The sequence below is a fragment of the Colossoma macropomum genome, unplaced genomic scaffold (assembly GCF_904425465.1).
Source record: "Colossoma macropomum unplaced genomic scaffold, Colossoma_macropomum, whole genome shotgun sequence".
Lineage (NCBI taxonomy): Eukaryota > Metazoa > Chordata > Actinopteri > Characiformes > Serrasalmidae > Colossoma > Colossoma macropomum.
In genome coordinates, this window is record NW_023494787.1 from 29,977,590 (window position 1) to 29,991,781 (window position 14,192).

Consider the following 14,192-nt stretch of genomic DNA (forward strand, 5'->3'; position numbering starts at 1 on the left):
ACACTTCCACAGCTCCTTCATGTTTCTGGAGATGTGTGCAATCTCACCATGTGAAGAACTATGCGTAAGTGTGCATGTTGATGACCTCATGTTCATTCATTCATTGATTTCATGCAGTAGTTCAACTCTTGGAATAATGACAGTTAGTCATTCGTACATATAAGTACAAATTCATGTTGAAGTAATGACATTAATTACTTGTTCTTAATGTTTGTTTATCTTCGGATAAACAACAATTTCAATGATTTCTGAATGATATATAAATATACTCAGAGAACTGGGCAGAACTTATAGATTGCACTCCATTTACTTAATTCCCAGTCAAAACAGCCATTAAGTACAAGTGAGCCATTTTTCAGAAGATTTCTGAAAGGAGATTAATTATCAGATAATGCACTTGCATAAGAAAGGAGAAAAAACATACAAGACCTAGAAGACCTCAAAAACCGTCTCCATCAGATAAACAGTAGCTAAAGCTTCATCTTTGAGAGAGAGGAGAAAATCAAGCTCCACTCTTGCTTCAGACCTGAAAATATCCACAGGTGTTTCCGCCCATCCTTCCACTGTGAGAAGACAACTCAACACTATGAGTCTGATAGGATGTGTAGCTGTCAAGAAGCCATTACTGAGAAAAAGAGAACATTTGCAAATCAAACAAAGAAGCTGCTGGTGTTCTCAGAACAATGGACTGACCACTTCAGCGTGCAGAGCTCAACATAACTGTATAATGTGTTTTGGCTTATTTAGATTGTGAGAAACATAAAATGCAACCAACTTCTAAGACTGAACTTTCAAGGTGTGAAAAATATCCCTGCAGATTTCTTCATTCTTTCTCCCAAAGAATGAAAGAATCTATAAAAAGGCAAAGAGTGGACACACTAAATACTAACTGGATATTATATTTAGTTGTAGAGGCTTCTGTTCTGTTTCTGTTGAATATATATATTTTCCATTTTTTTCCAGACGCTAAAAATGAATAATTTGTAATTAATGGCTATTTTAACTAGAAATTAAATAAATTGAGGGTGTTTCTGACTTTTGCACAATACTGTCGGTCACAAGTGTATTATTCATATATTTATTTTATTAAGAACGGCCAAAAGCAAGAAACAAACATGATTTCAGAAAGCCTTGCTGGGTGCTCTGATAAACATTATAAAGGCCTTACCTATATAGAGCAGTAAGAACAGAGAATGTGGATTATAAGACTTAACAGGATCACATACAATACTGGTGTGACCTAAATAAATATGATGGAATTTAGAGATAAACACAGGTTGGCACTTGTTCTCCTGTAATAAGTGTCACCAGATGAGTGTATGAACCCTATTCAATACCACTGAGCACTCCTTCATTACAAATAAGAGGTTCACAAGTAGCCTAAAACAGACATTGTGCTGCTGGAAGAATTATGTAAAGAAACAGGAATCTTAGATGGATTTAGTGGTCTAAGATGTTCAGTGACTTTACTTACAGTACATAACAATTCCAATATAGTACATAATGGTGGTTTGTTGTCAGGGTATATCTGAATGAAATACATTTTGAGATTATGGGGCTCTAAAACACCAAATGGTAGGAAATAATGAAGTCTCCATTGTTCGTTTGGGCTTCTCAAATCTGGGGTTTGCTACAATCTTCACTGACTGTAACGCCATTACCACAGTACTCTTAAAAATTCCAACAATAAACTTTCCCATAATTTAAAAAAGGAACAAAAAAACATACAGCATGTTTAATTTATTTTCTGGGAGTCCTACAGTCTATTTTCTTTGCGCTTGCAGGTACAAAAATAGATGACAATCACATCAGAAGCTAGTGAGTTACAGTAATGAAGAGCAAAAAGTAACAAATGTGTTTCAGAGCACTAGGCATCAACATTTTCTATTGAAATGTGACAGCGGTAAACAACAGGTGAGCGTATATTTTCATCTTTGTTCTTTAGGAAACACCGTATGCGCTTTTTTAAAAAGCACAAAGCTCTTAGATGCCAGGTTTCATGGAAAGGCACAGGCCCAGAGTTTTATCGGATTAGAGTGTGCTGCTTCGCTACAGAGAGGTTTTGATGCACTTTGTCTGGAGACTACCTATATCGACATTAACTAAGCTATGTGAAAACCGGCTTCATACATGTCCAGAATCATCCGGTTGGTGTTCTCGAACCTGTTTTCACATTTCACTATGGGCTTCTTGGCCACGTGCCCCACAATAGCGTAGTACGAATTACAGCATTCATAGACTTGCTGCACAGAGTACCACTTGTAACATCTCACGCTGCTGATGAATCTAATTGCATTGAATATCTGGCATTTGGAACACTTGCTCTCTGCTGGAGAGCCTCTACTATGCTCATTTTTGTGTCATAAGCTCATTACTATAGGTCATATTGTTAAATTGCATTATAATGCAGAGATTAAAGTAATGGACACAGAGAGAGTACCGGTTAAACAAAATAATGGTTGTTCCCCCCCTGAATGAGGCAGGAGTCCAGTGCCATCCTCTTCCGTGCACAACCATTCCTGGACGAAAGGGAAAAAAAGCACACAGACACCCTACACGCACGGCGCCATGCAGATGGCTGGATGCACCTCTGCCAATGCAGGGCTTTGACACGCCTCTTCTTTTTTGCTCCTCTTTGCACTCAAATCCCTCTCCCTCTCTTCCAAATCCTCTACTCTGGCTAGGGGTCAGCTGGCTCCATCACGGCCCCTCACACGGTCACCTCTGTCTTGCTGTTGGTGACATAGTAGGGGTGTGGGGGCAGGTAGTGCTGGCTCTGGGCGGAGGCTAATTCGTTGACTTGCTCCACCAATGCACTGTGCCTCTTGGGGCCATACGTGTGGCGGCGGCCCAGTGTCTCTGTTGCCTCCCAGCCCTTTAGCATGCCTGTCGTGGCGATGGTGTTGGAGCTGTAGGGCAGCGGGTGTGAGCTGTGCACCTTGGTGCTCTTGGCTCTGTGTCCGTTCTGCTTTTGGCACGGCATCTCAGGGCTGTACGGGTTGGTTGGCTCTGGCTCCAACCGCACCGGCTGCAGAGGAAGCGTGCCTTTGGCCGTCAGCTCTGCCATGTGCCTCCGGTTTGCGTAGAAGTTCTCATTCGCTTTCTCTGCTGGGAATGTAAATGAATAAAACAGGCTAGTGTTAAATAATGATTATAGTAATATGTTCGATTTTTACATAGTGCCTCAAGGTTGCTTTAAGAAGATGTTGCTTGCAAAATAAATCTTGGTGGGACCTATCTTTCCTTCCAAGAAAGTAAGATGTGATGTATGTTGCACTAGAGTTGCAGTGTGCTGCAGTGTACTGGGGCATAGTGTAGTGGGTAGTACTGTCTGCACAGCGCTAGGTTTCAATTCCATCTGGGTAAGCTACACTCTCACCGTGCTACGCCAATAAGAGTCCTTGGGCAAGACACCTAATACTACATTCACCTACATCTGTACCTTGTAACACTGCAAGTCGCTCTGGATAAGAGCATCTGAATCAAATATGTGTGTAATGTTTACAATAAAATAATAAAAAATAAAAATAAACTGTCCACATAATGATGCTCATTCTGTATCCATCATGCAAGGCTATTTGCAGTTAGGATTTTAGTTGAGAACCTTGCAAAAGAACAAGGAGACCTTTAACAATAGCTGTGAAGCTGCTCCAAAAGCTAATTTCTGCTAGTAAGAATGAGATTTATCATTCTATGTTAGCGTCAAGCTAAAGGTTGCAGAGTTTTCCCACATTGGGTTCGGTACTACACAGCCTACACACATACTGTGCAAATTGTGCACAATAACGTTACTGCATGTGTTTAGTATTGCGCTACACCAAGTTACTTAATACTGGCACATGTCTAAAGGAAAAAATAGACATCAAGTATCAGGATAGTGAAAGTAAACAATCAAACTGACATTCAACAAAAGAGAACAGTGATGCCATAAAATATGAAGGACTGTCTTAGACTTAAAAATTGTTTTTTCCACCCTTATGATAAACAGTTTAAAAAGCACATTTTATGCAAACATCCAGCTTTCCTCCAATGAGAACTTCCTTGGAGCCAACATTGCACACATCAAACTCAGTCCCCCATAGACATGTATTCTTATCTGGATGCTTAAGGAAAGGTTTTCATTTACATAGCTACAAGGGGAAGGAGTAGTTGGGGGAAAAAAAATGTTGATATGGCAAGTGTTTTATGTTAAGTCTTAATAGGCCCTACATCAAGGTACTTAAATGGTCTGAAGGTGTGAAATATCTTTTGAATAATTCATTTTGCCCTAGATTTTTCTTTTCTTTTTTTCCATTATTAATGTGCATTCGCTAAATAATTAATATTTGGAACGTTATTTGAAAACATGAAGCCCTCTGGCAATGGTAGATCAGTCGTCAATGTCTTCGGGTTTTAGATCTCTTGTGAAATTGTCAAATCCACATGAATTTGTTTGTCTAAATTTTTTGGTGCAGCTGTGTCAGGCGTTTTGTGCTTCCTTGATCATCTGTCATTAGGGTTTAAATCTTGTTCTTTCTGTGTTTTCTTAGCCTGTCCCCAGCCATTCAGGGTTGAGATGTAATTTTCCTACCGTTCACACACCAGTGCCCACGGAGCTTCACCTTGAAACTGTGTAAAGCCCTAATTGGGACAACCTCCGCACGCTTGAAGTCTTCATCGGTTCTCCATGACATTTTAGACTTCTTAATTAAATATCCTTCAGGTGACCTTTCTAGCCGCCCTGACAGCCTCTTGAGTCCCTAGCATGGATCTAACACCTTGCTACAGGGAGAGCGGCCCCACCAAACAAGTGAGGCAGCGGAGAGACTAGACTGATTGCACAGGGAGAACAAGGCCCTTTCATACACGTCGATACCCCAAGATTAACATACATCAGAGAGGGTGACCACCCAGTCTCCGGCAGCAGCAGCCCGAACAGTTTAGCTCTGTGGCTGCTGCTGCCGTCTCTCTAACTCGTCTCCCGAGCCTGCTTCCCTTTGAAAAGCTTCTCCTCTTTGTTTCCTTAATGATCCGGCTGCTCAGGCAGTACTTCAGTGGATTACCAGCGGGAAAGTTTCAGCTGTGGATGAACGTCACGTTGAGAAGTCCACCATTATGCATACCGTTTCTTCATGCTCAGACAGCAGTCAGACAACTGAAGGTTTCTGATAGGCTGAGCTTTGATACAGATTAATTGATTTTGGCTGAGCTCATGCAGAGTAGTCCAAGTTTCAGTCCAAATGAAATGTTATCGGAAAACTCACTATAGGGGAGTTTATTCCTATTGAAATGTCTGACACTGGTCCCTTTATGCTCTGTGATACAAACACACTATCAGACCAATTTTTGCAACTGAATAAATGTGAAAAGTAGCCTTGAAAAAAGCCCTTTTCTGCCTATGTTCAGAAATCTCCATCAAATTTAGCCTTTCAAAACAAATAAGATACATGGTTTGCTTTGTACATGCTAGCACACCGCTTCATTTACATCAGAAAATTCAGAGGAAGCAGTATAGCACTCAAAGCATAGGACTATTCTGTCCCTTCTGTCTAAAATAAGCAAGCAGCCACTATAATTGAGATATGTCAATTGCAATTCAGATGGAAAGCACCATACCGGCAGTGCTGGCAGTGCCTCTCAGCTCATATTTGCTACTTAGCCTGGCAGCAGAATTCATGTAATGTATTTATCAGAAGAGTAATGCAACAGACCCAAAAATAAATAAAAAAACATTCAGACTGAAGTAATAATTTTCTCCTCAAAAGCCCATTTGGGCTTGCCAAGGTCTGGACAAAATCAAATGATATGACCTTACACAATGCATTTTTGCCCTCCTTTTACAAAAGTCAATAAGGGGCTATGAATTTCAGAATTTGGAGCCATGCCTCTACAACAAGCATGGACACACACAGTATTGCAAGACTAATCAAAGGCCATTGGTGGGCTGGTGAGGTATTCTTTGAATATCCATTGCAAAGAAACTTGTGCATTTATCTCTCTTTATATGTCATGATTAATCAAGATATTTCTCTATAAAGCATCGCTAACCCTCAAACTGAGTGTGTCGTTAATGATTCATTCTGAGAATTTGGTAATGGCCCTCTTAACTTATTAAAATCTGCTGCCAAAGAGTTACGGTGCTTGCATGTCCACCTTGGCCACAGTGAAATGTATCACCGTGTAGAATATGTGTGCTACCATGTATTAAAAATACATCAGGCTTCCTTTATTGCTGAAGGTGCTGTAATTTTACCAGATCAGATATGCAAGCTCATTCAGAGTGCAGTTTGGATCAGTAAAGACTTATTATTGTCTGGTTTTATCAGAATAACAGTTAGATGTAACTGATGTGTGTCTTTTGTTCCTAATTATGTGCTTGCTTATTAAGAAAAAAACAGTTTGTGAGACTAATAGACATGAAGACTCATGAGCAGTGAAAAGGTGACAAGTTCAGAAATCAACCTCCTGTAGCAGGGTCTGGCGGCATTGCTCCTGGAGAGAAAGTTGTAATGAGTTTAACATAAAATTCTGGTGCACTCTGAATCGGGATTTTTAGCATGTTTACCCTCACTCTGATTTCTTTCGGTTTCTCAGTCTGTGCATGTGCAAAAATAGACCACTCTCCCGGAAACAGCATTTAACACAGCACCGGTGAGACGGCAACAAAACACTTTTGGAGAGATGCTGAAACCAACTACATGCTTGATAAAATTAAGAATTTGAATTTTCTTAATCTTCTAGATGATGTATGTTCGTATTGTCAGCTAAAGTGACTCAATGTTAAAAAAAAAACATAACATTTGAGTTTTACCTCACGTTTATGTCATGTCTTCTTCTGTGAGTTTATTACCCTGTTTGTGAAGCAGAAATCCAATTACTGCCTAACTCACATAGACCCAGAGTCTTACCATTATCTGATTTCTCAAGTGCATGCAAACAAATTACTGACAAAATCTAATTTTCTACAGTTATTGGATTATTAGGCACATGAAAACGCACTCATTGATTTCAACAACTACAGGTCCAAAAACTGCATTGTTTGCTAGCTACCAAAAATAAATAAATATGCGAAAATGTTCCTTTCTTGTTTTGATAACTTTATCTCATTTTTGATTGGCCCATAAAAATGAAATGCTATATCTGCGGACTACTGAACTCGTGAACTGCTGCTGTGTTTAGGGGACAGGAAGGATTAATTTGCTGGCAGTAGAGCGCCCCAGGAATCTACATGATTCATGTAAATGGCATATTCATCATTCAAAATCATGAATTTAGCTGAAAATTAAAATAAATAAAAATCCATTAATCTGTGAATTTTCTATGAATCTATGAACAAATGCAAAAAACAGAAGTTCACATCATTAACTGAGGAAAGTAGATTAAAATGAAATAAATAGCCAAGTTTTTGAATCAGCCTTTAAGTTATTATTCAACTAAACATGATAAAACATGGTGCTCAAAGGTAGATCATTCCTTACAGTTTCCACAAAAGATCATAAACATAGTGCATGAGGCCTGATCAACCCTTAAATGCATACCTCAGGTCGCTAGTAACCCATGACTTCATTTCCCCCCCTTCACCTTGCATATCTTCACCTTTTATATTTTTCAGATATTTGACAGATATATGACAAACAAAATATGAAAATTTAAAACAAAAAAAAGTTTTTACGTTGTCAATACATTGTTTTGCTTTTTTCCACTACAGCAGTTTGTAGATATATCTATGTCAGATATAAATGCTAGATTACTAACAAACCCAAGGTCTGTATAATAGGGTGGTGGAAACAGCCATGCAGTTATGGTTAAACCTACATCACTAATGAAGAATGCAGGCAGTCTTACCCACAGCTTTCAATGAGGCATACTTGTTGAGCTCCTTGCCAGGCTGTGGCTGCTCATAGGCGTGGGACACCTGTCCCAGTTGGGGGTACTGTGTCATAGCCTGCATCAGGGCTGATCCTGGGCCAACATTGTTCATCTGGGTGCCCTCTGAAGAGAAGAAAGAGAGAAAATCCAAAGGGATCAGGAACAGGATTTGACACAGCTCACTCATACTTCCTTGTCTGAAAATAGAACTTTTTAAATGTATAAAAATGCAAGGCTGTCTGGAGCCACAGCGAATGGATTCAATGGTGCTTCAAGGTTCTACAAGACATTAAAGGAATCTTTTACCAGAGAAAAATACAGAATTTTTTTTTTAAACGCTCGCTGCCTTTTTCAGATCCCAGTTTAACAATTTTACGTGTCTCAACAACATTTTCTTAGTGGATCTTCATTTATTTTCAGGACACATTAGGGATGTTTTCCATCAATGCTCTTTGAGTTACGGCTTACAATATAATGGCCTGTGTGGGGTCTGTCTCATCGACCCAGCAACACAACTTCGGAATTCTCTCTTCAATGCTTCTCCGCAAGCCATCCCCAGGAAGCTGATCATTAGCCATGGATTTTTGGACCTTCAGCCAGGCTCTCCTGTGCTAATCCCCCTCCGATCGAATCCTTTTGAACTGCTAATGTCAAAACATGTTAATGCAAAAGCGATGGCACACTCTTGCTGAGATATTACTCAATATACTTAATAAGGACACTGAATTGAATTTTTCTCCTCATTTGGTACTACATTACTCTGACCTGAAGCTGCCAAAGCATGTCATCTCAAGAGACACAGCTGGTTTAACTCAGGAAACTATTCAGGAGACCATACTGGTCCAGAAGCAGACAGATGGTCAATTGAAGGATGTAGGGTAGCATGGCAAATTGCCTGGCCCTCTGCATACTGGCACAGGACACAAGACAGATGTTGTGGCCATTATTTCTCACTGCCCTGATGAGCCAAAGGAGTCTGGGAGAGATTCCTCAAACTCTGATGAAGATTTTTGGAACAGTAAATCACCGTGTAGAGGGCAGTTTTAAAATGATCATTTCATTTCTAGAAGGGAAAAAGTTTTGCAACACTTATATCATCCAATGTGAAATTGTTTTTGCCTCCTAAACGTAATGAATGGTAGCTTACAGTAACAACTGCAATTAAATGCTTCCTACATCAGAAGATCAGTCTTTCGCATTACTGTGGAATTCTGGTCCACTTATCATTGAAACATTGCTTTAATTCTGCCATTTTAGAGGGTTGTCAAGCACAAACTGTCCATTTTAGGTCCTACTACAGTCTCACAATGAGGTTCTTTTGTGCCATTCAGAGATAGACTTGCTCTTGTGCTTTAGAACACTGTTTTGCTGCATAACCCAACTGGCTTGAGCTTCAGATCATGTACTGATGACTGACATTATCCTGTAGGTATTTCTGGAGAAGAATTCATGGTTCTGTTAATATGGCAAATCTCCCCAACTCTGAAGCAACAAAGTATCCTCACACCATCACACTACCACCACCATGTTTAACTGTTAATATGATGTTCTTATTGTGGAATGCTGTGTTAGCTTGACCCCAGAAGAAGTGGGACCCCTGTCTTCCAAAAAAATCCACCTTTGACTCATCAGTCCACAAAATATTGTTCCTTATTCATTTTTTGTTCCTCCTTATTAGCAGGGGTTTTTGAATTACAACTTTCAATGGATACCATTTTTCCCGGTCTTTTTTTAATGATGGAATCATAAACGCTGACCTTATCTGTGGCGAGAAAGGCTTTAGATGTTTGTCTGGGTTCCTGGATTGGTCGCCACTGTACTCTTGGAGGAATGTTTGTGGGCTGGCCACTTCAGGGAAGATTCAACACTGTTCCAAGTTTGCTCCATCTGGAGATAATGCCACTCACTTGCTGGAGTCCCTTAGAAATGGCACTGTAACCATTTCCAGACTAATATATTTTCATAACTTCAATGACAGTTTAAATTCAACAGAGCTGGCATTATTCAAGCCTGGGTTTGTCTACTTTAATTGATCCCAATTACTAGTTGACTGAGCAACTAAAGCAGCAGTTACTTTTTCATAAAGGAACAGTGGGTTTGGATAACTTTTTAAATCCAAATAAATTATCATTTAAAACTGTGTTTCATGTACTCAGATTCCCACAGTCTTATGTAATTTTTTGAAGATATATGGAAAAATAGAATAAATTAAATACTTTTTTCCCCCAGAACTGTATTTAAATTATTCGAACACACTGCTTCATAGTATTGGGAATTAGGCTGTATCTACATTTGTCATTCGGTTCCCTTGGTCAGGATCAAAGCAGAAAATGATACATTGTTTATTTTATTTCTTGTTCACTTAGTGTTCATACTGATATATTTGACACTGAACCAAAAGTTCAAAGCAAAAGTCATATTCATTTCAACTGATTTCACTGATTTCATGAAGTACATTTGTTGAAAAAACTGGGATTAAAAAACTTTCTGATTCATGCTGTACTTTGGCTTAAACGCCATGCAAAACTACCCATTTTATAATTACTGATTTGAAGCTCATTAAGAGTTGATAAAACACATGCGCATGTGTCTCATTTTGTGTTTGGTCTAGTGAAGACATCTTTGGTTCGTTTTTCCTTCATACATCAAACAAACTGCCCAGAGTTTGTTTGGAAGTGGACAGAGACTAACATCTCGGTCCGATTATTTAGTGCACAACAGTGTTCGAATAGCAGCATTCTCACTTGTTCTGATGAACTGCACTAGCAGAGCAATCACGTCAGGGTTTGTCTTGATGTAAACAAACCTACCAAGTGTGAACACACCCTTAGGCGGCACAGGTACACAGGAGGGAGTTTTATGGCTTACATAATGTGGAACATGCACTATTGTGCACCCATTCTTCAGAAATAGGTGTACCTATTGAACTCTACTGGGTGTTGTCTTGGAAACATTAGCCTATTCTTTCCCCATGTCTTGTGATTAGCACTACGAGTTCCACAGTCTGTGCAGCATAGAAGATGAAACCTGAAATAATCCAGTACATACTGTTGGTCTAAAGGGGAGTTTTCCCCTCCAGTAGAAAGATTAGTATCTACATTGAAAAGAAATTATTTGGACTCTTTTTTTGCCTTATACTGTAGATTTATTTTAAGATGAAGGTTGTTTTCATTTTTTGTGACCTGTTTTTTCCCGGTATTTCTTTTCCCATAAAGACACACAACCTTCAAGCATGCTTAAGGGTGCTCTGCATGTAGATTTAGCCTGAATGAAAGGAATGGCTATGTAAATCACATCATCCTAGTCAGTATTTTATCCACACAAGAACATTTTCCCTAATTATCACATTCATGGTCGCAGTCTGATAATGGACTTGATATACCAGGTGTGGAATGCATCAAATGAATCAAATCGGAGAAAAGTAATTAAACTGTGCTGAAGTCCTAAGTGCTTGAAAAGTAATATTCATTGCCGTTGTGTAATCAGAAGGGATGACAAAAACATCCTGTTTCTGAGGCAATGAGACTGTAATAAGTGCAGGTCTTTGCTGTCTGAAGGAGAGGAAGGAAGAAGGCTAGAAAAATGAGAAACCTACTAGAATATGGAAATCAGCCCCTTCAGTAATCATCCTTCAAACACTGACCTTGAAGAACAAAAACAAAACAACATTTTTAAGAACCAAGACACTCAAATCTCAATCTTTTTCTTTAATAGAATACCTCACCCACAAATGCTAGCAATACATGCAAGATATTGGCCTGATCTCAGATGCATAAAGCTGACCCTGACTGGCTTTCATTCATTATTTGCAGTGTTCAGATTTTTAATAGTGAAGTGATCTTTGAAGTTCTTTAACCCAGCCATGAAGACCCGCTACGGCTGGTGGTCGAGCTATGTCTGCTGTAGGCACAGTGGCAGATAATGGTTTTTCATATCCGCTGACAGTGACATATCATCTCTTTGACACGATCATTACTCAAGTAAATGAATGATACAACCCTGGATTATTAGAATTGAAGCTGAAAGACAGTCTTGGCTCTACAATGCTCGCATTGATCCACGTTATTACCATTAATGTTGAGACAGATGTCCTGAAATCCATGCGCAAACATTCTTTAGGTTCTTATTTGTTTATGCAAGGCCATTCATAATGTCAAGCATTGATTATGGGTTTATTTGTCCAATATGCACCATGTATTTGCTAAGTAAACAGGCAGCAGATGTCCTCCATGCGGAGCTTTATCTGCCAAAAATGTGCTTATACACTTCAGTAACTTGTGGAAAAAGGTGAAGAGGTGGATAAAATATACTACCCATACTTCTACCACACATACAGTACAGCCCTGGATTTCACATAATTGGATTCTCTCTCTCTCTCTCTCTCTCTCTCTTTCTCTCTCTTTCTCTCTCTCTCTCTTTCTCTCTCTTTCTCTCTCTCTCTCTCCCTCTCTCTCCCTCCCTCTCTCACCCAGTTTTATTTTCAGTTTTGTTTGGGATGTCCTCCAATACACTGTTGCCATGCAACCTTCACTCAAGCACAGAATACAGGTTTTACAGCAAGAATGGCATTGTTTCATTGTCCTTGCCCTTAATTCCCCTGATTGGACACAGTTGGATCTGGGGTGAGGCCAGACTGCTCTGTTTGCACATCATCTGTTTGTAAATCATCACTTCGCTGTTTGCTGTTGATGTGGCGTCTTTATGATGAAGAACAAATGGTTAGTCACGGGGCGAATGGCCGAAAAAGCTGTTCGGATTTGGGTCAAAATTATTTCTCAAGCGACAAAACCAAGTGGCGCACTGACAGAAATTGCTGTAATTTGTGACCGGCTCTAGAACAGAATAGCCGTTTGTCTGGGGGGAGGAGATGTCGGCTATCGCCGAAATGTCACCCCGGCTTCGCTTCCCATCATTCTCCCTTGACACACTCTTTGATTGGATTTTAGGCCATTTCGGCAGACAGCAACTTAATGAATATGCCAGCTTTAGTTACACATGTTTCTTGGCCTGTGGCTCTGCACCCCGCAGACAGTGCACCTCATGCAGCTGCTAAACACGATTACAGTTTGCTGTCAAAGCCAGGAGTCAGGACTTCTAGTCAGTATCTCACAGACAAGATACGGGGTGATTACTGAGCGCACTAAAGCACGTTGCTAACTCTTGAAAGATTTGTTGGAATAAAGAAAGCATGTCGAATTATGCTAGAAAACAGAATGTCTAAAAGTTTATAGACACCTGCAAAGTTTCTCCTGAAATCAAAGGTATTAATAGGGAGTTTGCCCACCTTTGCTTCAATAATAGCTTCTACTCTTCTGGGAAAGCTTTACACTCAAGCAGCAAAGAGCAAGAGTGAGGTGAGGTACTGATTTTGGATAAAAAGTTCTTTATCACAAATGGCATCCCAAAAATATTAGATGGTGTGCTGTCATTCCAGAAAATAACAGTTCCACTGCTCCACAGCCCAGTGTAGCCCTCTAGCTGACCACTGGCACTGGTCATGATGGCCTTAGGCTCATGTGCAACTGCTCCAGAGTGGCCCATTCTATTGGCAATGCATTTCTATGGAGATGTGTCAGTAAAGTAGTTGAATTCACTAAATAGAAAGGTGCCTGGATACTTTTGGGTAGTGCATCTAATAGACAATGTAACTGTCAGTCGCAGCAAATAGTTACTACCATTATTAAACAGTTTATCTCTGGCACTAGGATTAAGCTGGTGTCAAAATTGTCATGTTTAATTCTGAGCTATATGCACAATTTAAGGTTTGTTTAAATTATTTCCATTGTACAGTTGTTTTGTTGCCAGTAAGAACATTCATTTTGAAATCATTAACAGTCAGTATTAAAAGTCATTTATCTGGCTTCATAAACAGGCCAACACTGGTCAAAAGTCTTGACAGAAAATACTGCTAGAGGTAGAGCTGCTCATCTCAGTCTTTCCACCCACAGCCTTATTGATCCATGTGTTTCTGTGTTCCGTGAGATGCACTGAGGCATATTCTATTTGTTAGTCTATGTGTCCATCATCAATATCTATTGCTGAAAAGAAATGGCTTTGACTTGTGCAACTGCTAGTAGCTTTTGACTAGTCTTTTAGAATTCAGTTGCATAACATCTTACTGGTATTGTTAGAGGTTCTATTATAAATTCTAATAAAATTCAACTGTTTCAGGCTCTAGGCGTTGGAAGTTTGATTCTACTGAGCTACTCAAACACAGCCCTCAGACTTGTGTGGGAAACACAAAGGTCGAGACCGCACCTTCTCAGCACCAAGTAAAACACTGCCAATACATCTGCCTGATGGTTGGCGATGATTTTCTAAACTTGAAAAAGATTATCCAGCAT

General features: G+C 39.7%; 1 protein-coding gene across 1 annotated transcript in view; it reads right to left on the bottom strand.

The window, feature by feature from the left end:
• Positions 1 to 1,822: 1,822 nt before the first annotated feature.
• Positions 1,823 to 14,192, bottom strand: part of shisa9b (shisa family member 9b) — a 43,064-nt gene continuing 30,694 nt past the window's right edge. The window contains exons 3-4 of the mRNA XM_036565684.1: positions 7,825 to 7,971; positions 1,823 to 3,108 (exon numbers count right to left, since the gene is read on the bottom strand). Coding sequence (XP_036421577.1) covers positions 2,711 to 3,108; positions 7,825 to 7,971 — 545 coding nt within the window. The 3' untranslated portion in view covers positions 1,823 to 2,710. The remainder of the gene's footprint in view (positions 3,109 to 7,824; positions 7,972 to 14,192) is intronic.